Source organism: Diabrotica undecimpunctata, chromosome 5 (genome assembly GCF_040954645.1).
Source record: "Diabrotica undecimpunctata isolate CICGRU chromosome 5, icDiaUnde3, whole genome shotgun sequence".
NCBI lineage: Eukaryota > Metazoa > Arthropoda > Insecta > Coleoptera > Chrysomelidae > Diabrotica > Diabrotica undecimpunctata.
In genome coordinates, this window is record NC_092807.1 from 106,182,078 (window position 1) to 106,210,046 (window position 27,969).

The following is a 27,969-nucleotide window of genomic DNA, read 5'->3' on the forward strand; positions in this document are numbered from 1 at the left end:
CTTATAGCAATTTTTAGTTATTATTCCTCAGTCTAATTGTATTCAGTGTAAGAAAATGCCTCAAGTTCGAAGACAGTAAAATTGCCACCATGTTAGCGATTTTGACAGGGGAGAATTATTGCGTATAGAGTTATGGGTTTGTCGAATCGCGACATTGGCCGTCGCGTTAATTGTACGACAATGACGATTATGCGTGTCTGTCGTGTGTGGACAAACGAAGGTAGAGGAATACAATGAAGATCAACTGGTCAACCGAGGCGTACTGCAAAGCGTCAAGATAGGCGATAGATTACTGGCTCTGCGAGATCGTTTTGCTACTACGCGTCAAATTGCTGACCAATGGTTTGAAGTAGTAGGTAGACCTGTTAGTATGCGTAGACTATACCGTCATATTCGAGCCTTTGGACTGGTTTAATTCCGTCCACGACTAGTGGTTCCTTTGACTGCGGACCACTGTCATCAGCGTTTGAATTGGTGCAGAGAATGGCAGCATTGGGTGGCAGAATGGCGTAATGTAGCATTTAGCGATGCATCACGATTCTGTTTAGGAATGCATGATGGTCGTAGGATGGTAAGACGCCACCGTGGAGAACGACGGGATATCGGGTTTGCTGTTGAGAGGCATGTACACAGAACAGTTGGAGTAATGATTTGGGGAGCTATTGCCTATGGTAGCCTATCACTGCCTGTGTTTATTCGAGGCAATATGACAGCTGCGCGTTGTGTTGATACCATCTTACAAACCACTTTACTGCCTTATCTCGACGGCCGTCGAGACGTCCTTTTTCAGCAAGACAACGCGCGTCCCCATATTGCCCGTCAAACTATGGACTTTGTCCAAGAAGCTGGAGCTAATGTTTTGCCATGGCCGCCCCGTGCTCCGGATTTGACTCCTATCGAACATGTATGGGATATGATGGGAAGGAGACTGTCCACTTTGTACCATCTTCCACAGCCTCTGGCACAGTTAATACATGAAGTTCAAGCTGCTTGGAACGAGGAGCCACAGGCAGACATCAATAATCTCATTTTGTCAATGCCTAGACGTATACAGAAGTGTATTCAGCTACGGGGTCGACAAAGACATAATTAATTTTTTTTTGATTACTTATTCTTAAAAATCCTTGACAACGTTATCGTTTCATTCTTGATGTAAATCTACCATGTTGCCAAAAAATTAAGTTCAAAAAATTATTCCTTCTGGGTGTAACACTTCTAATGTCACTGAGTATAGAAACAAACACATATTGCATTAGATTAAACTTAATTGTGATATAATAGCCCTTTTTGTATAATGTGTGTATGACCCCCACTCGAAACACTATAATTTAAATAAAAAATACTTGTCATAAGTTTAACATTACATTTAATTAAGACATAAAAAACAATATATGTTCAGTGTTTTTTCTCAGGTCTAAAATTTAACCATATAGGTTAATTTCCTCCAATGTCGGCAATTTTATTCTGTTAGGCCACATTATTCTAGACTCATTACACTTGAGCATTCCGGTTTGTAGGTAATTTTTAATAAAACTCACTGACCGTCTCGGCATTCGAGGTAGAAAAGGATTCTTGAAGTCGATCTGATAGAAACCATAGCATTGGCTGAAATAGTAAATTCTTGTTAAGAAGCGAATAAATAAAAGATTTAAGAAAGTTTGTAGTGGTTATAGTTTCTGAAATGAGTTATTAATTAGTAGCTGAATTGTTAAAATAAATTTTCATTCGATATTCAATCTTTAGTCATCTTTCGGCGTTTATTGGAGAACACCGCTTCAGTTGCCTTCAGTCAGCGTAACGATAGCATCTCTCGACTAGCCAAAACCATCGCGTTGGGTGCATGGAACTAACCTCCAGGGATAAACGTACGTGTTTTCAAAAAATAGACAAACAAAATCATTCTGTATAAATATTGTTCAATATAAAAATATTAAGTTTATTCCAACCAAACGTCCTCAGATTTTAAGCTAAAATCTTACTCACCCGTAATCTTTACTTCTTAATAGCTTACCACCTTTTATACTATGATTAACGTGCACTGTCGCTTTCGCACTATGCTTTGCTTTTCTTAAGGTGTTGTCAAGTAGCTACAGCACATTTTATGGCAGTGTGACAAGTCTGGCAAATGTGCGGTTCATTGCATTAGGAGAAGAAAATCCACCGGCAAATAGCTACATGGAAGGTACAGTCTCGAAGCTACTAGACTTTATAAAAAGGGTCAGGCTAGAGAATGTTATCTAGGACTAGAGGACCACAATAGATCTAAAAAGGTTGCAGTGGAATAGGCCGAAAGGTCACCTCTCTTAATCTAATCTAATCTAAGCTACAGTACCTCAACATTCACGTGACGATGAAGCCTATTTTCAAGGTGTCGGGTATATAGAGATGGTTTGTCAAACCGTATCAATTCCTAGATCGTTGTGGATACTACTGTTCCTAATGTACCAAGGGATATCTACGATATTAATTAATAACTTGTTTTAAAAGCTGAATACTTTCTGTGCACAGCTGCTTACATGTATATTCTAACTCTAAACTGGCTTAAGAATCTGATTGTACAGCAATACCTTGATATATATGGATAACTGGGAGTCACGACCAAGCAGCCATCGCATTTTTATATCTAAGTGTACGCTCTTATCTTTTCTCTTTTTGACATGTGCTCTCCATCGAAGCCTTGTATGGAGAGTGACACCCATATATTTTGCAGTATTTTCGTACGGACTCTATTTCGTATTTATTAATATCGACGGGAATATATTTGATTTGGTTTATCGTTATTTTTCACTCTTTAGTCAAATTATTGATCTGGTTTTGATCATTTTGTAGATGTTGCAGTGCTTCCTCATGGTTATTTCCAACCGATAGAATTGCCGTATTATCGGCGAATGTGGCAATAGTAATGTTATTTATTTCAGCGATGTTTTTAGTGGTATATAAATTGCAAAAAACTGTCAAAAGAACGCTTCTTTGTGGGACACCAGCTCTTGTTTGTCTCAGATCAAAATATTATGCATTCTGCTTGATTAAGCATCAGTCTGATAGATATAATTCTAGTAGTAAGGAATACTGCTCATCCGGAAGGTAGCAGAGGAGTTTATGTATTAATCCTTTGTGCCACACTTTCTGCAAAACTTGTTCAACATCCAGAAAAAATTAGAAGTACTAAAACAACTTTTTCGCAAGACCATTACTTTGCCAACAATTAGATTTAACGAAATGCTAAGCTTATTATACTTTTCAAAAATTAAGAAATTTGCTGAAATCGTTATGATGCTCGAGCCAGGAAAAAAGCTTAATCAAGTAACATCTTATCGACCCATCAGACTACTCCCAACCGCAAGCAAAGTTTTTGAAATATTGCTGCTACAAAGGATATATGCAGATCATGAATTAATAAAATTACTACCAAAACATCAGTTTAGTTTTCGGGAAAATCATTCCACTACCCAACAAGTTCATCAAATAATAAATGAGATATCAAAAAGTCTTGAAGAAAAGAAATATTGCAACGCTATATTTCTAGACATCTCACAAGCGTTTGAAAAAGTCTAGCACAAAGGTCTGCTTTACAAAGTACAAATAACACTATTCAGTAACTACTTCCTCCTACTCAAATCCTACATAGCAAATAGATATTTCTCGGTAAAATTCAATGACCAACAATCCATCCTCTGACCCATCCACTCCGGAGTCCCGCAGGGTAGTCTTCTAGGGTCGCTACTTTTCTCACTCTACACAGCCGATATACCAGAGATTAATAATATTACAATCGCTTCCTTTGCTGACGACGTAGCAATACTAGCTGTAAATGAAGATCCCATACAAGTATCACAAAACCCGCAACATCCTCCGAACATACTCAGTGATTGGTATACAAAAATGGAGAACAGAAGTAAACAAAATAAAATCAATTCAAATAACATTTACCAACCGCCACAACATATGCCCACCTGTAAGAATAGAAAATGTAACAATACCAACAGTAACAGATACTAGATGCCTTGTCCTTTATCTTAATCTTGGAAGAATTATATCCAGATCAAAAGAAGACAGCTTGACTTAAAATTCCGGCAAATGTATTGGCTTCTTGAACTTTAATCAAAACTTAACATCCAAAACAAAATTTTTCTATACAAAGCCATACTAAAACCTATCTGGTTCTACAGACTACACCTATAGGGCTGTGAAAAGCCAACGTCGCTAAATATCATTCTAAGATTCCAGTCTAAAGTGTTAAGATCCATAGATCTATGGTACGTAAGTAATCAAACACTTCACTACGACTTAAAGATTCCTTTCATCAGAGAAGAAATCCATCCAGCCACGGAGTCACAAAATAAACTTACCAATTCACTAAAATTTAAGCGAACGACTTATAACGAGATCGAGAACGGAGTGGCAGCGTTAGTGTACACGAACCCTTAGAGGAGGGACTATCAGAGGAAACTATCATAATATACGGATAGGGATCTATCTGTATACTGTGACTACTTTTATATCATAAAATCGTCATATAGTTCATCCCAAACCCTTCTTTCAGTGCGTCACAGTTTATCGAATTCTCTCTAACGCATTAAGCTAGAAGTGACAGAAAAAAACGTGAGTCTGTGATTATTATACATAGAACTTAGAAAATTATATTTCGTTCACTGGTATTTGTATATTAAAGCGAATTCTACTTACGGATATATAATTGGTCGGAGTTTAGAATACGCTAAATAGATATCCAATCGATGATGCGCATAAATATAATTTGACGCAGATGGTCTCGATAGTGACAGTACTTTGACAATGTCAACTGATAAAATGATAATTGTCATTCCAGGATAGTATTTTTAGACATTTTACAGTGAAAATTTCATTTTGTATTTATTGTCATAAAAATATTTTAAAGATGCCGAGATATACCGAGAATGAACAAAGACTAATATTAACATTATTAAATTATTTTCAATTGGAAAAAGAGGCTGGGACAACTTTATTACCAGTTTCTGCCGTTAGTGAAATAAGTTTTAAATTATTCTAAAAAATATTTACATACGTAGTTTAAATACTATACATTTTAGCCATAGTGTTTGTAATAAATAATAATAAATACATAAATAAATCTTAGCTAATTAAGCACTTTCCTTGGAGTGTATAGAATAGGAATTATGACAAACTGCCGTTCCAATATAATGCACAATAAAAATTTTTATACAGGACGGGTCCTCTAATATATAAATTAAAAAAAAATTGAATTCTTAAAGTTTTTACTCCACATTTTCAAAAAATAACATTTTCACATTTAGCCGATTACGATCCTTCAACTGTCAGATTTAACTAAAATGCCATGAAATAATTCTCGACATTCTTAAAATCCTATATGACGTCAAAATTAGTGACGCACTGAAAGAAGGGTTTGGGACAGACTGTACATATCCTTACCTGTACCCTACAATCCACTCAAAGTTATCCGTAAGACTCCAAAACGTAATTCCAGTCACATTAACACCATCGTTTATTGCTTCAAGAACAGTACATAAGTAGTCCTAAAAAATACATTGATTAACATTATAGCCATCTTATATACAAAAATGGTCAAAATTATGGAATAAATTAATTTTTTCGAGAATAGGTGACTTTGGAGACAAATCCAGAAAAAAGTTGATTTTTATTTTTAAATTATCATACTATACATCGTCTCAAAGTGACTATCTGTACAGGGTAAGATATGCAATGCCAACCTTATGGGAATTTCGCCAAGACGTTGCCAGTTTTATGCAGTGAGCGATGACGTTCTCTATTGTCTATCTTTCAAAATAAACGGAATAAATCAGGAGTTCTCAACATGTCCTCACGTACAATTTTATGTAATTTACAAATATCGTTTGTTTGTTATCGTAACTTATCAACTTTTATCTTTAATTAGTAGCAGTAGCATAATAAAATGTGCATTAAATAAACATTTGTTTCAAAGTTTAAAATAATTCTGGAAATTTCTACTAACTGCCAAATTTAAAATGTTATTTATAAAGCTCGGATTATAGGCAAAATGCCTTTTTTGCCTATTTTGCCTATTATAATTGTTTTTTGCACTTTTTGCCTTTTTTCGTAAATTCCGCCTATTTGTGCCTTTTTTAAAATTTCATGGTACTACCCATGATATTATTCTATTACTATAGTGTATTTTTATGTATGAGAGAGTAATAAAACAATAAATTATGTATGCAAATCCCTAAACTGTTGATACGGGTGACTCAATGAAAAACAGATATTTGTCAACAAGTTTACAGAAGTATATAGGAAAACAATTTTAAATTGAGTATGATCACCAGGTATAAAGGTTGGAGCAGAATGGAATACAATAGTTGTGAGGCTTACTAATCCCTAAATAAGGTTGCCAGTGTCGGAGTGATGGAGGTTAACAGGTACTAATGAATTTGCAAGAATTGTAAGATGTTTATTTTATTGGTTATATATAACCAATAAAAGTTTAATAAGTACCTACCTATTTGCAAAATAAAGTTTAATTCTTTAGATAAAATAAAACGTTTTATTTTATCTATTTGCAAAATAAAGTTTAATTCTTTGCCTATTTGCAAAATAAAGTTTAATTCTTTAGATAAAATAAAACGTTTTATTTTATCTGAAATGAGTGCATTCCACGAAGTAAGGGTTTCAACAATCAAACATTTAATTCTTTAATTCCAGGAATCTACGACAGTAATTGACTAGATAATTACCTTCTAAACTTATTCCACAGAAAATGTGATAGTGGGTTTTTCCATTTTGTATATAGGAAGGTCCAAGTGGCGTATTCAAAATTCTTAACAGTTCACTAAAAGTGGGTACTTCAGTTGCAAGGTGCAGTTTATTGTGTATACTAGTGTTATGGAAAATTTGGAAGTGCCGTGTAAACGCCGAAAAATTGGTTCTCTAACAGTTAATGAAAAAACATTAATATTTAATTGTTTTAAATCATTTACAGACAAACGTTTATGTGAAAGTGTTGATGAGACCGTTGAGTTAGTTAGCAGTACACTTGGTGTTGGGAAATCTACGATTTACAGAGGCATTAAAGAAGAGAAATGTGGTAGTTTTCAAATGCCACGTAATGCTCCAGGGAAACCAAAATTTTAAATAGAATATCATTTTAAAGAAGGACTTCGACGAAAAGTGCATGAATTCTTCTTTAGACAAGAATTTCCAACATTGGATAAAGTTCTTGTCTCAGTTCGAGATGATAAGGATTATCCAGAAATGAGTCGAAGTACGTTATGGAAACTTTTAAAAGAAATAGGCTTCCGCTGGAAAAAGAATCCCAGAAAGTCTATTTTATTAGAAAGAAGCGATATTGTCATATGGAGAAGACATTTTCTAAGAACCATAAAGGAAATGAGAAACCAAAAAAGAAAAATATTTTATCTTGATGAAACATGGATCAACGAGGGTCATACACCAAATAAATTTTGGCAGGATGAAACTGTTACAAGTCAAAGGCACGCTTTTGTAAATAACTTATCTACTGGTTTAAACCCACCATCAGGAAAGGGACGCAGGCTGATAATAATACACATTGGCAGTTCAGACGGTTTTGTTGAAGGTGGTTTATTAACTTTTGAATCAACTCGTACCGGTGACTACCATGAAGACATAAACGCTGATGTCTTTCAAGAATGGTTCGAACAAATGATAGATCTTCTTCCTAAGAACTGTGTAATAGTAATGGATAATGCAAGTTATCACTCCAGACTTATAGAAGGACTGCCCACAACCAAGTGGTTAAAAAAAGACTTGCAGAATTGGCTGAGTTCAAAAAATATTACGTACCATCCCGGATCTATAAGAAAGGAACTTTATTCGTTGTGTGCCCTTCATAAAGAAAAATTTAAAAAATACGAAATTGATGAAATTGCCAAAAATCGTGGAATGACAGTACTTAGATCCCTACCATATCATTGTGAATTAAACCCGATTGAACTGGTATGGGCACAGATAAAGAGTGAAGTTTCAAGAAAAAATACCACTTTTAAAATTCATGATGTTAAACAGTTGTTTTTGGAGGCCGTAAATAATGTAAAACCTGAAAACTGGGAAAAGGCAGTAAATCACACTATTAAAGAAGAGGAAAAAATGTGGAAGCTGGACAATATTACTGATAAAATGATCGAGCCAGTTATTATAAATCTTGGTTCTGAAAGTTCATCTTCTGAATCTGATTTGGATTTGTAACAAGTAGCTGTAAGTTTTATATTAATATTTTTATTCATCTATTTAACATACCTTAGACGGTTTTAAAAACTCTTTTTCTCTTTTGTAATTTTTAAAAATTAAAAAAAATGTGAATTTTTTAAAACCCTTTTTAATGTAGGCCAGTCAGTTCTAATATAGTGTGTGATAAAAGAGGTCACTTTTGTTTACATACACATAACACTTTATAACACTGAAATAATTCATTTATTTTTTACAATTATTCAAAGTAATTTTTCAATTAATCTTGAGCACGCCCATGGAGTGGTCGGAGCTACCAGTTAAAATTATGCTAATTACTCTCTCGTTCATAAAAATAAACTATAAACCATTCTATAATAAAATTTTGGGTCAATAATAAAATATCAATGGTTTGTTTATATAACAGATTTTTAGGAAAATGTACCTGATCGAGACTTGAGGGTTAACTATTTGGAAATCCCTAAGCTTTATTAGTTTATTATCAGTTGTACAGTCGGTTACTGTATCAGAGTTTAGTCACAAATTGCTATATCCTAGTTTAGTTTTGTTGCGTATACCAAAAAGCAAAGAACACGTTTTAAAACGTTTTAGACATTTGTGTAAAAAGATGACATCTAAATTAAGGCTATGGATCGCACCTTATTCGGAACTTTCTCTAGAAGGAGATGGAGCATTTTGTAAACCATACGGCAAATCGGTAAGTTTTATTTTTTTTCGTCCCACAAAATAACTAAATTCTAAAGCGGTTTTAGAATACTAATTATTTTTTTTTAAATTCTCAGATTTCAAGTAGAAAAAAGTACTTTATTGACCAGCATTGTGGAACCCCACTTCATAAACGTAATTTGGAAAAATTAAATTCCTCTAAGTTAGCCCAAATATCTGCGGGATAGTTTAAGCAGTTCAAAAAATAGGAGGAAGACGCATTTAAATTTGATTTATGCCAGATGATGATTGCATCCAACATTCCTCTATATAAAGTTAATAACCCTAGTTTTAAATGCTTTTTCGAAAAATATCTTAATAAATCCTTACCAGATGAGAGTACATTGAGAAAACATACTGTGGAAAAATGTTATGTGGAATGTATTTCAAAAATTAAGCGGGAGTTAGAGGGTAATTTTTTGTATATTATCGTGGATGAAACGACAGATGTATGCGGCAGGTAGGTATATAGCTAAATTAATGATTGGAATTTTGAACGAAAACTTTGCGAGGAAACCTTATTTAGTTGCCGTTAAAGAATTGGAAAAAACAAATAATTTAACAATAAGACGATTTATACAAGATAGTTTAACAAACCTCTTTTTACCCAACGCTATACCAGTGAATAAAATAGTTTTAATGCTTTCAGATGCTGCGGCATATATGTTAAAAGCTGCTGTTAATTTAAAGATTTTTTATCCTAATTTAATTCATTGCACTTGTGTAGCCCACGGGATAAATAGAATTGCTGAAGAAATAAGAAATCTGTTTCCGTTGGTAAATAATTTTATAAATTTTATGAAAAAAGTTTTTGTAAAGGCTCCGTTGAGGGTGCAAATATATAAAGAAAGACTTGTGACCCGGTGTCCCTTTGCCACCTAAACCAGTAATTACAAGGTGGGGAACCTGGCTCGAAGCAGTTTTTTTTTTACTTTGAACACTGCAATGAAATACAATTAGTTATGTCAGAATTTGATGATGATATTTCCGAAGCCATTCGAGAAGCAAAAAAAAAAAAATATTAAAAAAATCCCAAATTGAAACAGGAACTCGCTTATATCAATGACAATTATAAATTAATAGTTACCACAATTACCTCGTTAGAAAAACAAGAGATAAATTTATGTGAGTCAGTAAAATTAATAGATAATTTAAAGACGAAAATTAAATCGGCACCTCCCGACCCGGAAGTAACGGTCAATTAATTTAAAAAAAAATGAAATATGTTTTCGACAAGAATGAAGGTTTTTCGTTTTTATCTAATGTTGCTAAAGTTTTGAATGGGACATTTTCCGATGAATTTCAAATTATGCCAGATTTATTATCCGCTCTGAAATATGCTCCAATTACATCTGTCGATGTCGAACGTTCGTTTTCAATGTACAAATTAATTTTAAGTGATCGAAGACATAGTTTTAAGACCGAAAATATTGAGAAACATTTAGTTGTTTCTATTAATGATAAAATTTTAAGTGGTTACAATGTTTAATTATTAATTTACAGATATTTAGTTACTAGTTTATTTATACTAATGTTATGATTATGATGTGTAAATATACCTGCCTTAAGTTAATATTACGTTAATTCACTTTGTACAATAAATAATAAGTTATATTCCTTTATTGCCTATATTTTGCTTAAATGTTAATATTCCTGCCTTTTTTAATAAAAATCTTGGCCTATATAGGCGCCTTTTCTTCAATTTTTGTTGCCTATAAATCCGAGCTTTAGTTATTTATGTCCCTGCGGTGCTAATTACTGCCACAATGTGTAAGGAATTTGTAATTTTGGTTGATATCAACTGCAAATACTTTCTTCTAAGTTGTTCAGTAATTAAGAAGCAATTAGAATAATTCTTGTGCAGAATATGTATAAAAGCTTGATACATCCAGGGCCTTAATTAGTCTTTATTTGTTCTTCGGAGCGCGTAAACATATTCGAGTTACGATGATTTGTACCATCTTGGATGTACTGTTACTGTTTTGTTAGGTATTGTTATTATTTGTTGGTGGCTGTTGTTGTGATTTGCTGTTGGGAATTATTGTTATTTTCTGTTGTTGGCGATTGTTATATTTGACGCCGAATTTTTACCGCAAAATGGAGGAAATTGTTCAATGGAAACGTGGAAAAGCTCTGAAACTTTTAGAGTAGAAAAGTAGAAAAGTGTCAGAAATGAGTGGTGTTTGCGAAAACACTCTGTTTCGCATACGACAGGAATATTCGTCACCTGGATTACAATCTCCAAGAGCAGGCCCAAAAAGCGAAAGGTTATTAATTCTCGTGACAACAAGTACGATGGTGTCAGGGGCCAAATTCGTAGAATAGTTCATCCATTTTTTCGTAACAACATACCACCAATAATAAACACCATATTAGCTGTTGTAAATGTCGAAGAAACTTTGCTCAACTTTTCACGGGCCACGCTATATCGCTTGCTGAGTTTATAAAACATGACAGAAATTAAATTTTGATTGAAAAACCAGAGGCCTCATCGTTATTTACGCGCAACTCGTAAATAACGTGCAGCAGGATACAACATAGTGTATTTGGATGAATCATGGGTAAATATCGGGCACAGTGTGAAAAAAGTATGGGTTGATAAAGCAATTACATCTCATCGCTATGCTTTTGTTCGTGGTCTGACAACAGGATTAAAAGATCCAACAGCTCGTGGTGCACGGTTCGTTTTATTGCACGCAGGATCTACCAGTGGATTTGTTGATGCAGCAGAGCTCACGTATTTGGCAAAGAAAAATACTCAGGACTACCACGACGAAATGGATGGACCGACCTTCGAAGATTGGTTCGAAAATAACTTAATGCAAATTTGCCAGAAAAAACTGTTGTGGTAATGGACAATGCCTCCTATCGCAGCAGAAAGTCAGAACAAATTCCCAACAGTTCAACACTAAAAAAAGATCAAGAATGGCTTCTGTCACCCTATCACTGTGAACTCAATCCCATCGAAATGGTTTGGAGTGAAGTGAAACAGTATATAGCTGGACGCACCGCGAATTTTAAAGAAGCTGAAATGCGAAAATTAATTATAGCAGCGTACCAGGTCATTACACCAGAGAAATGATAAAACTACGTAAACCACGTAATAGCAAAAGAAAAAAAAAGTGGGAAATTGACAATTTGTTGGATGATATTGAACCAATTATTATAAATATAAAAAACGGAGATAGTGATGACAGTGACGATAATAATGATGATGATGATAGTAAAGCAGAAACTAAATGTGACAGCGATTGACAGAAAAAGGAACTAAATATAATGGTGTACAATTACGATTACTTACACACGAAATTAAATACAATGACTTCTTTTATTTTGCAACTTATTTATTAGTTTTATTTTCTGATATTTCTACGTTTTGTTACTGCCAACATATACACTGCGGTTTTTAAAAGTCCTTCCCCCCTTAACTTTTGAACGGAACAATACATAAATAAAATGTTTCTTTATATTTTAGTTTTATTTTATTCGAAATTACTTAAATCTATAAACAAATGGTTTGTATCGCTAGCACATACTGTAGAATTAAGAGGCTACATCAGAGCGCGTCATCACTATTAATTCGAGAAATAGTAGCCGCACCGTCTTTCGAAAGTTCTGCGAACTTTTGGCAACAGTGCGTCGGCAGTACGCGAGACTATCAAAAAGGAAGGCACAATGTTGTGATAATTATAATTTAAGTTCGGATCGGATTTAAAAGCATAAAGGAACGCAAAAAAAAGCATTAAGATTGTATGAAAATATTTTATTATTTATTTATTATACAAAAAGGAATAAACATAAGCATATAAATTTTAACAAATTTTTTTTACGAAAATTAGTACAAAATAACTTAGCTTAAGAATTAGTAAGTACCTACCATAAATCTAATAATAATATACAGTGTGTTAAAACGAAAATTTGACCCTCCCATAAACTCAGAAATCAAGAGTTTTTTCAAAATAAAAAAAAACTCGTCAATTTGTATTGGGCGCGGGACGAATTTTCATGCAAAATTCATGCCCTCAAATGTAACCCCCTACTGCCACGCATCAACCCCCAGTTTTTTTTTAACAGCAAGTGCAACCACATTCACAAAGTGCGTCGCTGTCTGTCTTGATGCCCCATTTAATGAGGTTATGTTTTACAGGGGCAATACCTGTGCGTATGCGACTGAGTGTCCGCCAGGTTCTCCAGTCCAGATTCATTCCATTAGGTCGTTCGGGATGTAGGGGGAACAGTTCGGGTGGTTCGACGCTGTCATTTCTCATAAACCTTTTCCTTGATTTAAGTCGGTTGATTCTTGGCGGTTCGTCAAACCCGTATAATTGGTGCCTTTCATCGAAAGTTTGCCTGAACTTCTCCACATATTGTGAGGCGCATCTACGGTCGTCTGGTGATGCGAATCCAGCTACCCGGTACAGTAGGGGTAGTGGGGTAGGCTTCATACAACCGGTAATTATTCTACATGTTTCATTTAATGCCGTGGTGACTCCTTGGGCGTGTCTAGATCTACCCCAGATAGGACAAGCATATTCCCCTGTTGAGAAACATAAGGCCTCAGCTGTTGTCTTCAAGACCTGGAGGTTTGCACCCCACTTGCTCCCTACAAGTTTCCGGAGAAGGTTGTTTCTCGTAGAAACCTTTTGTCTTGTGCTCTGACAGTGGAATTTATACGTTAATGACCGGTCTAGTACTTCTTCTTCAAGTGCCATCTTCGTTCCGAAGGTTGGCGATCATCAGGGCTATACGTATTTTCGAAACTGCTGACCGAAACAATTCGTTGCTGCTACAGCTATACCATTCCCGTAGATTCTTTAGCCAGGAGTTTCGTCTTCTTCCTATGGACCTTTTTCCTGCTATTTTTCCTTGCATAATTATTCGAAGCAGTTCATATCTTTCGCCTCTTGTAATGTGTCCCAAGTATTGCAGTTTTCGTTTTTTGATCGTAAATATGACTTCCCTTTCCTTATTCATCCTTCTCAAGACCTCGACATTTGTGACTCTCTCGGTCCATGATATTCTCAGGATTCTGCGATACATCCACAGTTCAAATGCCTCTAATTTTTTGGTATCAATCTTTTTCAATGTCCATGACTCCATTCCGTAGAACAGCACAGAAAGTACGTAACATCTCATCAGGCGAAGTTTCATTTCAAGGCTCAAATCTCTTCCGCAGAACACTCTCTTCATTTTAGTGAATATGGATCTGGCTTTTTCTATTCTTATTTTGATTTCTGCTGAGCTATCGTTGTCTTCATTTATAAAAGTGCCTAAATATTTGTATTTGCTAACTCGATCGATAATTTCATTGTGTAAATATAAATTTTGGACATTTTGTGTTGATTTCGATATTACCATAAATTTAGTTTTCTTTATGTTCAAAGATAGTCCATATTCTTCGCTGCAGTCTGCTATCTTATTCACCAATGTCTGTAGCTCTTCAAGTGTTTCTGCGATCAGAACGGTGTCGTCGGCAAATCTCAGATTGTTTAATCTAACACCATTTATTTTAATACCTACGGATTGCTCAGAAAGTGTTCTATTCATTACGTCTTCGGAATAGAGATTAAACAGGGTTGGTGACAGTATACACCCTTGTCTCACACCTCGCTTTATTTCAATTTCTTCAGTGGTATTATTCTTTACTCTCACTACTGCTTTCTGATTGTAGTACATATTTGCTATTAGTCGGATGTCTCGTTTATCTAAATTCTTTTCTGTCAGGAGTCTGATTAGGTGATCATGCCGCACTTTATCAAAGGCCTTGTTGTAATCTATGAAACACATGAATACATCTTGATTTATGTCAAGACATCTTTGAGACATAACGTTCAGTGCAAACAACGCCTCTCTTGTTCCAAGTCCATTTCGGAATCCAAACTGGGTATTATTGATGTCCATTTCCAGTTTTCTGTGTACTCTAGAGTGTATAATTTTCAGAAATATTTTCAGTACATGGCTCATCAGACTGATTGTACGGTAATCACTACATTGTTTGGCATTTATCTTTTTTGGTATAGTAACAAAGGTGGATAAAAGCCATTCTTGTGGTATTTTTCCTGATGTATAAATGCTATTGAAAAGTTCAACTAAAATGTGAATCGAGTCTTTTTCTATTAGTTTAAGGATTTCCGTTGGTATTTCATCTGGACCTGGGGCTTTACCATTTTTCATTCTTTTTAGTGCGTACATTACTTCTTCTTCCGTTATTTCTGGACCTTCGTCTCCTTGTATGTTACTTAGCTCAGATTGTTGTCTATCATCTGCAAAGAGTTCTTCAATATAGTTTTTCCATGTCTTCAACTGTTCTTCTAGTTCTGTTATTATGATTCCGTTGACATTATACAGGGTATTTGGCTGCTTACGTTTTTGTGTACCTGCAAGTTCTTTCACTTTTTTATGTACATTAAAAATATCATGTTTTGCCTGCAATTGCTCTATTTCTTCACATTTTCTTTTATAAAAATCTTCTTTTGCTATTCTGATTTCTATTTTGATTTCTTTCTGTATTTGTTTATACCTTTGTTCGTTTTTTCCTTTCATTATTCTCCGATTGTCCATGAGAAGAAGGATCTTATCAGTCATCCACCTTTGCTTTATTTTTGGTTTTTCTTTAGTCAGAATTTTCTTCACAGGATCTGTTATCGCCATTTTTACGTTTTGCCATTTTTTATCTATGTTGTTCGTTGGTTGAGATGTTTCTTTTTCATGAAGTATTTTGAAATTATTATTAATACATTTTTGCAGTTTCTCTTTTACCTCCAGGTTACATAAATGACTGACATCTATCTGATTTGCTCTTCTTTTCTGCTCCAATATTTTTAGTTTAATACTCATTTGCGCTATTAGAGGGTTATGGTCTGAAAAGACATCTGCGCCTGGGTAAGCTTTAACGGATTTTAAGGAGTTTCTGTATCGTTCGTTTATCAGTAAAAAATCAATCTGGTTTCGAATTATTCTTTCGCCATTGTCCTGGGGTGATTTCCACGTATAAAGTCTTCTCTTTGGTAAGTTGAAGAATGTATTAGATACAATCATGTTATTCTCCTGGCAGAATTGAAGTAGTCTGTCACCTCGTTCATTTCTTTTACCGAGTCCGTATTCTCCTACATGTTTTCCACTTTTTCCTTTACCAATTTTTGAGTTAAAATCACCTAGAATTACGGTGATGTCTCGTGGTTTCGTCGATTTTAATACTTGATTGATTTCTTCGTAGAATTGTTCAATTTCGTCCTCGGATTTATCTGCAGTAGGTGCATAGATCTGTATAATATTTAGTTTACTTGTGTTTGTTTGTAATTGAAGAAATAAGAGCCGATCTGATACTGGAGTAAAATTAATGACCGACTGCATCATAGACTTAGATACGAAAACTGCTACGCCGTGTCTGTGCTGGGTACTACTGTTTCCGGAGTAATATACAATGCCATTTGTTGTCGAAAAACTGCCAGAATTTGGCCACCTTGCCTCACTAATGCCTAGAATGTCGACATTTAATCTTTGCATTTCTTGTATTATATTATGCATTTTGCCTGGATCATACATACTCCTAACATTCCATGTACCAATTTTTAATACTCTCTTGGGTGTTTTTCTATTTTTTTTAGGAGTGGTATTTAGTACTTCACAGGGATTTTGCTGGTTGACGACCCGGGAGGCCCTGTGGTCTTCGTGTGATATACCTCCCATGCCGGATCCTGGTCTCCGATTCCCATGATCAGTGGTTGACGTGGCTTTTTGTTGTACAGTCATGATGATCGTACTAGAGATATCCAATTGGATCCTTAATGCAGTGGTTTCTCCTTGCCTTCTGCATCCTTACGCCGTTGACCATTTACTTGATTCATTCGCCTTTGGTGCCAATTTCTTAGCACCAGGACAAAAGAGTGCCCTTCAACTCACCAACTCATCCGCCCGAAGCCGTTGGTCAGCAAGTGTGGGATTGCTTATACCGGCAATCGCTCGGTGGAATTTTCGCCATATCTGACTACCCTTACTTAGTTTAGCCTGCAGACCAATGCAGTTGCCCGGGGTGTGGCACGTGGAGCCATAAGTAAGAGTTAGCTGTCTTATGAGGACCAGTTATCAAGAACCATCTCCCGTCTATGACGCTCGATGTGGTCGTTCCGATAAAAGGTGCTACCTCTATAACACAACTCTACACCCCTACTAGTAGGGTGTAGGTCTAGTACTACTCCAAGATATTTGGGCCTATCAGTATGTTTCAAGCGTTGTCCCTCCCGAGAAACATTCAGTTTTACATGCGCCAGTTGGTTGTCGAGATGGAATGCACATACTTGAGTTTTAGTATGGTTTGGCTTTAATGAGTTTTGTTTGTAGTAAGTTGACATCATGTTTAAAGCCTCTTCCATTGTCGACCCTACTTGTGCGAGTGTTTTCCCCTTTACGGCTATATCAAGGTCGTCAGCATAGACAAAACTCTCAGTCTGAGGGTGCATTGGTTGGTCGTTGGTGTAGATGTTAAATTTCCTGTAAGAACATGTTTATTTTACTATGTTAAACAGGGTGCTCCAAATATCTGATTTCGTTTTGTTACGGCTAAACATTGACATACAAATACATGTTTAATGGCGAGAATACTTTGGTTTTTGCTTAGTGAATGTACAAGCAGTCGTAATATATCACCTAAATTAATAATGTATACATCTAAACAAATGAAGTCTAAAGGAAATACTACCCTGGAAATTGCTCGCTCGATCCGAGCTCTACTACTTATAACGTTTATTATAAACGTATATATCAAATAGTTTAGCCGTAAGAAATGAACTACAGATTGATGCATAGTGGTGTATAGCAAATAAAAAATATATAAGTTCAAAAATATTGTCGCCAATGAATATCTACTTATCGGAAAAAATTGGAGTTTGTACTTTTCTATTTTCTACTTTCTGTACATAAATACAGATTTATTACCAATTTCATTTTCATGGGAAACCACTTTTCACAATTTTTATTTACGACAACAGTAGATTGCTTAAAATTACATTATTAAAATTTGTGGTGGCTCTAATTTCTATTTTTGAATCATTTTAGCACGGTTTTTACTGAACTTTTTCGTGGAAGGCGTGACTTTATCTTTCGCTTGAGAAATTTTTCTGTTTTAAAAATATTTATATTTCTAGAATAAAAAATTCTCCTAAAACCATACAGGCTGTTTCAAAAAGGTATGCCATAAATTAAATCAGGCATTCCGGATACAAAAATAAATTGATTGAATCCAATTTACCTTAGTACAAAAGTGTACACAAAAAAAGTATACATTGTTTTTTTACATTTTCTCCTAAACTACTTGACATTTTGTAATAAACATGGACACGTTTCTTGTTCTGAAAGCATTTTTCATACAAAAGAAACAACATAATCTAAGCGCACATAAAAATTTTAAGAGGCGTGTGCATCCATAAATCTCCCCAAACTTTTGAGTACGTTCAAATCATATGAATTTTGTGGCATCATGTGTTCAAATAAACACAATATTTTTAAAACTTATTTGCCTCTTATCATTTTTTCGAAAAACTAGTTTTTTCCTAGTTGGCCATAAAATTACAATTAGTTTCTACGGATACAATAATTAGAAACAGTTCCATCAATAATAGTCAATAATTTGAAGCTATTATTTATTGTGTGAATAGGATTAATATTAAAAATTTTGATATTACAATGGCCTACACATTTCAGGAAATGGCAGATATGTATTTAACTTTGGGTAAGTTGGATCAGATTAAATTATGATTTCAATAAACTATCGGGAATATCGTAAGCGAATGTCAAGGAAATAGTGCAGCCGCAAGGCGTTATGCAGTAAAATACCTAAAATCGAAATGCACCCCATAGACGATCATTTCTGACCATTGATCGTCGTTTACAGGAAACGGGTACATTCCAACCGCAAGTTGCTGGCAATAGTGGTCATCCAATAATGGATGCAACTAATAAATACATTTTTGTTATTGGTTGAAGATTATCCTAAAAGGATTGGATTTTGCGATTAGTTGTTAATGGAAAACACTCGAATTGTTAATTTTATTAGAAATATTTTGTTTACCGACGAGGCTGCCTTCAGTAGAAATGGAATAACAAACCATCATAACGAGCACATTTGGGCCGACGAAAATCCTCACGCCAAAAAAACGACTCATCGCCAAAGTACTTTCAAAGTTAATGTTTGGACAGGAATTGTGGATAACAATCTAATAGGCCCAATATTTCTTTCCAACAATTTAAATGGTGATAATTATTTGCAGTTCTTGGCAAAAGATTTACAAGAGTATTTGGAAGAAGTGAATATTGCGTTACAGTAATGAAGTCCGGGAATACGTTTGCAGGCAGTATCCTGGTCGGTGGATTGGAAGAGGTCGTGACGCACCTATTTCTTGGCCACCCAGAAGTCCAGATCTTAATCCCATGGACTCTTGCTTTTAGGGGTTTATGAAAGGGAAAGTGTATTCTGTAACAATAGAGGACGAACAACAATTAGGGGTTAGAATAATTGAAGCAGCAAATCAATTTCGTCAGAAAAATATGGTTTTTAACGCATTCGGTTTTCCTTATAAAACTATACCAAATGTGTATTGAAGAAAATGGGGGTCATTTTGAACATTTATTGTAATATCATATTTATAGAGGTTGTAAACATTTTTTGTACTTGTTAATTCATTTAAGCCATTTATTTAGTTGTACGTAATTTTTTAAAGGTTAATGAAAAGGGCCGTAACTCAATAAAAACTCTTTTTTGAAAAAAGGGATAAGAGGCAAAAATTTTTAAAAATAATGTGTTAAACTAATGATGCCACAAAATTCATTTGATTTGAACGTACTCAAAAGTTTGGGGGTATTTAGGGCTGCACACTCCCCTTAAAATTTTTCTGTGCGCTTAGATTTTGTTGTTTCTTTTTTATGAAAAATGCTTTTAGAACAAGAAAGTAACGTGTCCCTTTTTATTACAAAATGTCAAGTAGTTTAGGAGATAATGCAAAAAAACAATTTTTATTTTGTAACTTCAAAGGGTTGTAATTTTTTTGTGTACACTTTTGTACTAAGGTAAGTTGGATTCAATCAATTTATTTTTGTCCCCGGAATGCGTGATTTAATTTATGAAATACCTTTTTGAAACACCCTGTATACTCGCATTAGAATTTGAAATATTTTTGCTTAAAATATAACTATAAAACTCAATTAATAATAATCTATTTTTTCAAATAGTCCAACAACCTAATTCAATAACACAAATATAATAAATTTATTTTACAAACCCTACTTCACTATGAATCAACAATAACGAATTCCAATATCTTACAAAATAATATCCAAAATAATATTCCAATATCTGATTGAACAGATATCGATAAAGAGCAGAATCGTGCTATCACTTACATAGAAAACAGACGCAGGTGTGTAAATGTGATGGGCACACACGCAGGTGTGCCAAATATCTCGAAAAAATATTCAAAATTAAAGCTGTAATCTTGGAACGCGTTTTCCGTCTTGATGACGCGCTGATGTAGCCTCTTAAAAACAAACTGCTTGTGTGACATGAATAAAAGACATTTCTTAATTTCTATTTTATTTTAATTCAACCCAAGTATGTTGTAGTACAATAATAGCAAATTGTTGTAATAGCAAATATTATTTATGTTTGAGAATCACTGAGAGAAGGAAGTCAGGCAGGGTCGTTAGTGGGCATTAGTACTTAAGCTACCCTCAACACAAAGGATGGATTAGGCTAAGTAGTAAGAAGTGACGTTTAATTTAATACAAGTTTGCAAAGAAGTATGCCATCGATGTTGTACATTTACTATGTAGACACATTGAGACAATCTATAGCCTCATTATTCGTTTTGGCGTAAAGACGTAATCGAAGGTTTTTTAAATAAGACTACTGGTGTGTGCTAGCTCATTTGAAGGTTATTTAATTCTCTATTCAGTAATATAAAGATTAATATAATTATTTGTAGAGGGAAGGGGACAAAAATATATAATTTTACACAATAAATTACTTAAAATCAATTAATTTAAACAAGAAGTATGTAAGTAATTTATTTAACAAAAAATAGATTTTACTGTTAGAAACAGAAAAAATATTTATTTGATAAAGAAAATTTGTTTTCCGCTTAATAGTCCAGTTGTCATCTCCAAAAACAAGATGAACAAGCTGAATTTTACTCACGTCAATTTTGGGACCCAAAAACTCCCCCTGGAAGAGGGAGGGGGCGGTAAATATTTATTTACCAATAATCTGTAAGCCGTAAAAAAAGTGTTTTAAACAAAAAATTGTAGCTGATATTATATACTTGTAAGTGAGCGCTTCCGAAATGCCGTCAAAAAAGTGACTACATTTCAGGAGCAGATAATCCCCCTTAGATCACCAACCCCTTATTGCAGATATTAAACTAAGTTTAAAACGAATCTAACGAGAAAAACCAATATAATTAAATTAATACAGGTCCAAACTTGCCAGTCTGTTTAAATTCAAATTGTAGCGTGTTGGTTTTTAAGGTAATATATTGTGTGTTATATGTTATATTTATTGTTTAGTTATTTACTGGCCGTGTTATTTTTAGAGTTTAGTTTAAATGTTTAGTATTAAGTTTTATAGTATGTAGTGAACTTTTAGTACCCAAAAACAAAGTATTTGGTAATCAAAAGTAAAAATAGCTTGTGGTAATCACTTTAATAAAGGTAAGAGAAACCAATATTTTAATTTATTGTTGTTTTGAAAAGTTTTATTTCCTTTTTAGTCCATTTATTCACAGTTTTTGCTGTAAATATTAAAGAACCGCTTGGATTGACATGCAATTTGGCATATACATAGCTAACGGCAAAGAAAAAAAGAGATATTGTGCCGTTGTGTGCTTTTGCCATGGGGGTGAGTTTCACCCCTTCTCGGATGTGAAAAAACATGCGCTAAAAATAAGTCCAGAATTGAATAAACTGACTAATTCTAAGCAACTTTTATTTTATACAGTTTTTGCACAAAGTCAATACTTATCGAGTTATTTGCGAGTGAATATGATCATTTTTCAATAAAAAACCACGTTTTTAGACGGCTTTCCGCAAAGAGCTCAAAAAGTAAGTATTTTATAGAAAAACATATTGTTACCGAAAATATAGCTTATAAAAAAGAAAAAAAATGATGTACTTATACCTATATGAAATCTGTAGACTCAATAAACGCAGAGTTGTAGCTAATGAAAAGTAATTCAAATTTTAAATCGAGTATTTCAACGAGAATATATAAAAAAAATGAAGCACTTTTCAGGGAAAACTCGCTGTCGGGGAAAGTGCTTGACCGACGAAATAAGAACCTACTTTTCATTAGCTACAAATATGTTTCTGGCTTTATACGTGCACCATTTTTTTTACTATTTTATAAGCTATATTTTTGCTAAGAATATTTTTTTGATAAAATACTTACTTTTTGAATTATTTGCAAAAACCGTCTTAAAAACTTGTTTTTTTGTTGTTGAAAAATGAACATACTCACTTGCAAATAACTCGAAAAGTATTAACTTAGTGAAAAAACTCTATAGAGCAAAGGTTGATTAGAATTGGTTAATTTATTCAATTCCTGAATTATTTTAAAAGTATTTTTTTCACCCCTGAGAATGGGTGAAACTCACCCCTAGGACAAGTTAGCTATGTGTATGCCAAATGTCATGTCAATCCAAGCTATTCTTTGGGGAGGTTTTATCGTAAATTGCAAGAAAATTGCAAGAGGTAAATTGCAAGAAAATAATACAACAGTCAGAAAGCTAGAACATATCGAACACTGGGCTGGAAAAAGTTATTCAAATGCTAATGCTTCGTCACGACGGCTATGCAGTGAAAATTGTAATCACTGCCTTAAATTAGGAGAACGACTTTGCTCCGTCAGACGAATCACCGTCATTAATGATCAATGGCAACCTCAACAGCTACACGACTCTCAAGCAGATGATGTATGTATAAAAAGAGTATTAAATTGGATGCGTCGAAGTGAGAAACCTAGTTGGCAAGACATTAGTGCATGTAGTCCAGAAGTCAAGTCTTACTGGTACTAGTGGAATTGCTTAGTGCTAAAAGATGATCTTCTGTATAGAACCTTTGAGAACGATGATGATATAGAATCGAAGCTTCAGTTGATTGTACGTAAAAGTAAATTGTCAGAAGTATTACGTCACTTGCATGACGGTGCATCAGGTGGACTTTGGTACTACGAAGACTCTGCAAAAGGTTCGAGAACGGTTCTATGGGTAAACTGTAAAGATGATGTAAGAAGATGGTGCCGGAAATGTGAACTGTGTGCAGCCAGTAATGGTCCAGTTTGTAAAAAGAGGGCACCCATGAAACAGTACAATGTTGGTAATCCTATAGAAAGGGTAGCAATCGACATTTCAGGTCCACTTACAGAGACGAATGATGAAATTAAATATATCCTGGTAGCCATGAATTATTTTACGAAATGGACTGAGGCCTATGCGATACCAAATCAATAAGCTGCTACCGTTGCAGAGGTACTTGTTAAAGAATTCTTTAACCGATTTGGTGTTCCCTTGGTTCGACCAAGGGCGAAAATTCGAGTTAACCCTTTTCCAAAACATTTGTAAATTGCTTGGTGTCAATAAGACCAGAACGACACCCCTGCATCCTCAATCAGATGGAATGGTCGAGAGGATGAACCGAACGATGGGTAAACTCCTGTCCAAAGTTGTATCAGAACATCAAAGATATTAGAACCAGCACATTCATTTATTCCTAATGGCCTACGGCTTGGCCGTGAATGAAACTACTGGCCAGATTCCAATCTGCCTTATGTTAGGTCGTAAAGTTTGTTTCCGCCCTGCGACCTAGATTTTGGCTGCAAACCTTCCGAAGAATATTTCGACCGCCTGCAGTTAAGAATGAATAACATTCATGAACTTGCCCGACAACACATCCAGTTAGCCAGTGATAGACTAAAAGATCAATATGATTCTCGATGCAAGAGTCAAAGCTTTGAAGTAGGATTTTCCGAGAAACCGGCGTACGAATTACTGTGTGTTGCATTAATCCGAAGAGATTGTGTCCTTCAAAGACAGTAGACTCTTATTTCTTTCTGAGGGGTTCATGTAGAGCTGGAGAGTCCTGTGGATTCCGCCATCCTGGGCCTACATATAGAGTTTCTGATCGGGACGCTCAGATCTAAGAGGGGAGCAGTGTTACGAACATGTATTCGACGTAGCTCATATAATGGTTGCATCTCGAGGTGACTAAGATCTATTCTTCGAGAAGCTTCCTTACGTATCGACCGCGGTAGAGATCGACCTGTCAAACAAACGAATTAGAGGTGGACTACTCCAGAATATTCTAGTACATAATAACTTGTATATATAAGCAGACCTTTTATAAGTTAAAGTTAGTTATTAAGATACTATCGAACTGTAAACGTATAAATAAATATATTTACATAAATTAGAACCGCTCGTTTTATTTAAAAACGGTACAATAATTTTATGCATATCTACGTTTAGAATCTGGTGTAGTGAAGAATTATGACGCTTTGAAGGTTTTTGTAGTTTAACTACTTTCATTTGTTATCTTCTACCTTTTGTAGATGCCTGCATTACTTAATTCTTTGGTGTAGATCCCTGTTTATTTGGTGAAAGTAGCATTTGTTTTGTGTATCATTATCAATTTCTCTTTCTTTATTAACTTACTTGTTTATTCTTTTAGGACTTGTTTTATGTAGTACATTTTTCTCTTTTGTGTACAAATTTGTCTTTGTTTACAATTTGACATAATAGTACAGTTAGTAGTTATTTTTTGTCTTTGTTTATCATTAACTGCAATTATATTCCATTATCGTTTTGCTTTTACTTATGTTTATTAATATTATCGTACTGTAGTTACTCAGTGATCGGGAGTACTTATTATTTTATTTTGAGATTTATTCATTAGAATTTTCAGTGACGCCTTATTTATTTAAGATGTAATCTCTGTGTTTTTTTTATTAACCTGACTGATTATTTGCCCTGTATATTATATACTCACTTTGAGTTTGATTATTACTTAGACTTTATGCAATAAGTCTTTTTACTTGGAAATTAATAATATACTTGCTAAAGTATCTATTTTTTTGTTGAGAAATATTTTCTAAGTTATACATATAAATTTTTTATAATTAATAATTTATAATTACTTTATTTTGAATATTAAAGTAATTATTTTTGATTTGTTGTTACATATTACTAGTGCATACCCTTTTCCTGGGTATAATATTGTGTTCTTGTTTTCTTTGAGAAAAATTTCGCAGTTGTGTTCGAAATTTTTCTGATGGGTGGTAGGAGTGTGTAACGTATAAACGTCACATGTTTGTTATTTTTCTATTATTAATTACTTTATTTCAATTTCTTTTGGTTTTGTTCATTTATTAAATTATCTTTCATTGAACTATTTTTATTTTAAAAATGCTAATCAAAAGATATCGAATTTTACCTTCGAGTTCATATATATACAGTGTAGGTAAAAGTTTATGGTTGGTATGGTAAAATTTAACAGGATATCTAACACAGATATAAAATCATATTTTCAGCGAATAGACAAAGATAACAATCATATTTCCCCTTGGTCTCCCCTCCCTATTTCTCATTGACACCCCTTGCCCATTAGTAAGACGATTAGTTCCGTTCAGAGATATTTTACATCTCTGGTTCCGATCCTAATATAGCTAAGAAACTAGAGGTGGGTCGTTGACATTTTTATCGGAACCGTTTTTCGTAAACTGTAACTAGTTGATTGTTTACCAGTAGTTTCAAATAAGCGAGTACACAAACAAACATATTGGGTATTATCGTTTATGTGTATAAGTATTGAAGTGAAAGAATCTAACGTTGGATATATTTATTATAACTTGAAAAATAAATTAAACAATACAAATAGTACTTACATTTACATTACACATTATTACACTTTTCTTGTTAACCGTGTTCTTCTTTTATTTAAAATTAAACCAGATATTGAACATGTTATGAATATAGTGGTTAAGTTAGGATATACATGGCGATGGTTTTTCCACCACGGTAATGGACAGTTCCAATCTCCGTTCGAAATTTTTTGTGGGTAATATATCATCGTACAAATACATGTCGACTTCTTTTATATCTCTCGATACAGGTGTATGTTTAGATGAGTCATGTCCAATTAATTCATCAAAAATACAACATGGACTTGTCATCTTTATCATTTTCTTTTTCTTGTACTGACTGATTTTCAATAGTACAATCTTCTTTTTCTTTTTTATAGAAGCAACCAGCTTCTTAACTCTTTCTTTTGTTTTTTATAACTAGGTATTCTGATTAATGAATGAGTTTCGATTTACGATTGATCTGCATTTTCGATTTTAAATCTTTATTTATAGTTCGTCGAAGGATTTATTTATTGTAAATATTCAATTAAGAATTCTTTTTCTTAGTCAAAATTATTGACCTAGTATAAGAATAATAATTTTATTTTCAAAAAATGCGCATTTGTGGAAGATGCAGCTTTTATGCTCCACTTTCTGAATATTGCAATGATTGAAACTTCTCCTGACGCATTTCTGTCCGGTTCGACTACTTCTACTACAAGTACTGACATACTGCCACCGCCACCCAAGCGTCAAAAGGTAATGGATACTTCCATTAATAAAAATATTAGTTTAGAACAAAAGAAACAAATATATATGGATTTACTAAACCTATGCAAAGACTCGTTTCATCCGTTTTCCATAGTTGAAGAACGAGCTTTTAAAAAGTTTGCAGGGTGGATTACTGGATATAAACCGCCAACAAGAAAAACTTGTTCACTACGTCAGGTTCATTACTTCAGGAATGTTATATCAAAACTAAGCAAATTATTAGATCACAAGTTGTTAAAGAAGTAGAAAATATCTGTATTACTACTGACCTCTGGACATATGGAGTAACTGAGAGTTGCATCGCATTAACAGGGCAATATTTAACCGAAAATTTAGAATTTAAAACGGTTTTATTAGGCTGCTGCCATTTTTCTGGAAACCATAATTCAGAAAAGATCGCTTTTAAAATTAGTAAAATTATTTCACTAATTTCAAATTTCAGTTTCTAAAAAAATACATTTCAAAAAAAGTACCTTATCTTTAGAAAGGCTTTTAAGGTATCAATTACAACATAACAAAGTTCCCAAACGGCCAATCCAAGACGTGGAAACTAGGTAGAACTTCACCTATTACATGTTAAAAAGAATGACCGAGTTAGAAGAAGCAATCCATTCCATATTTGTATTAGTTAATACAGACTTAGACTTGGACCAAATCTAAATAATGAAGACTGTGTTATTTGTTCTCAACTTTCCCAAATTTTACGTCCTTTTAAAGAAATAACAAGTACAATGAGTGGCCAAAAAATCTTGAAGGGTAGTTCAGTGATTGTTATGGTACGCTGCCTGCAAGAATCTTGCAATAAAATTTTAGCAAACGATAACGATTTAATAATAACGTGTAATGTAAATGTAAGTACGATTTACTATTTGTATTGTTTAGTTTATTTTTCAAGTTATAATAAATATATCCTTCATTAGTTTCTTTCACTTCAATAAATATACACATAAACGATAATAGCCATTATGTTTGTTTATGTAGGTAATCTCTTACTTGAAACTACTGATAAACAATCATAGTTATTGTTTACGAAAATCGGTTTAGTTGCGTAGGCGTAGGCGTAGGCGTAGGAGTAGCGTAGGCGCAAAATTTCGGGCCAATGCTTTTTAAATGTATTCATTTTTTTCGAATCCTGAGAAAACTGACAAATATTTTTGAAAATTATTGCCGAGGGCTGAAAGTCCCTTAGAATAAACAAAAAGTTTTTTTGAATGAGATATTTGAAATTCAAAATCACACTAAATTTTCTCTTTTTTCACCCCTGTAACTTATTAAAATAAACATTATAGAAGTTTTCAGAGACTTTCGGCCTTGGGAATAATGTATTCTTTCATTCAGCGTTAAAATTTTTTAAAAATAATTATTAGTTTTCTCAAGATTCGAAAAAAAAAAGA

The 27,969-nt window shown here is 33.9% G+C and overlaps 1 protein-coding gene across 1 annotated transcript in view; it reads right to left on the reverse strand.

Moving 5' to 3' along the window:
* Nucleotides 1–1,399: 1,399 nt before the first annotated feature.
* LOC140441650 (myrosinase 1-like) overlaps nt 1,400–27,969 on the reverse strand; it is an 84,458-nt gene continuing 57,888 nt past the window's right edge. The window contains exons 7-8 of the mRNA XM_072532510.1: nt 5,431–5,534; nt 1,400–1,605 (exon numbers count right to left, since the gene is read on the reverse strand). Coding sequence (XP_072388611.1) covers nt 1,422–1,605; nt 5,431–5,534 — 288 coding nt within the window. The 3' untranslated portion in view covers nt 1,400–1,421. The remainder of the gene's footprint in view (nt 1,606–5,430; nt 5,535–27,969) is intronic.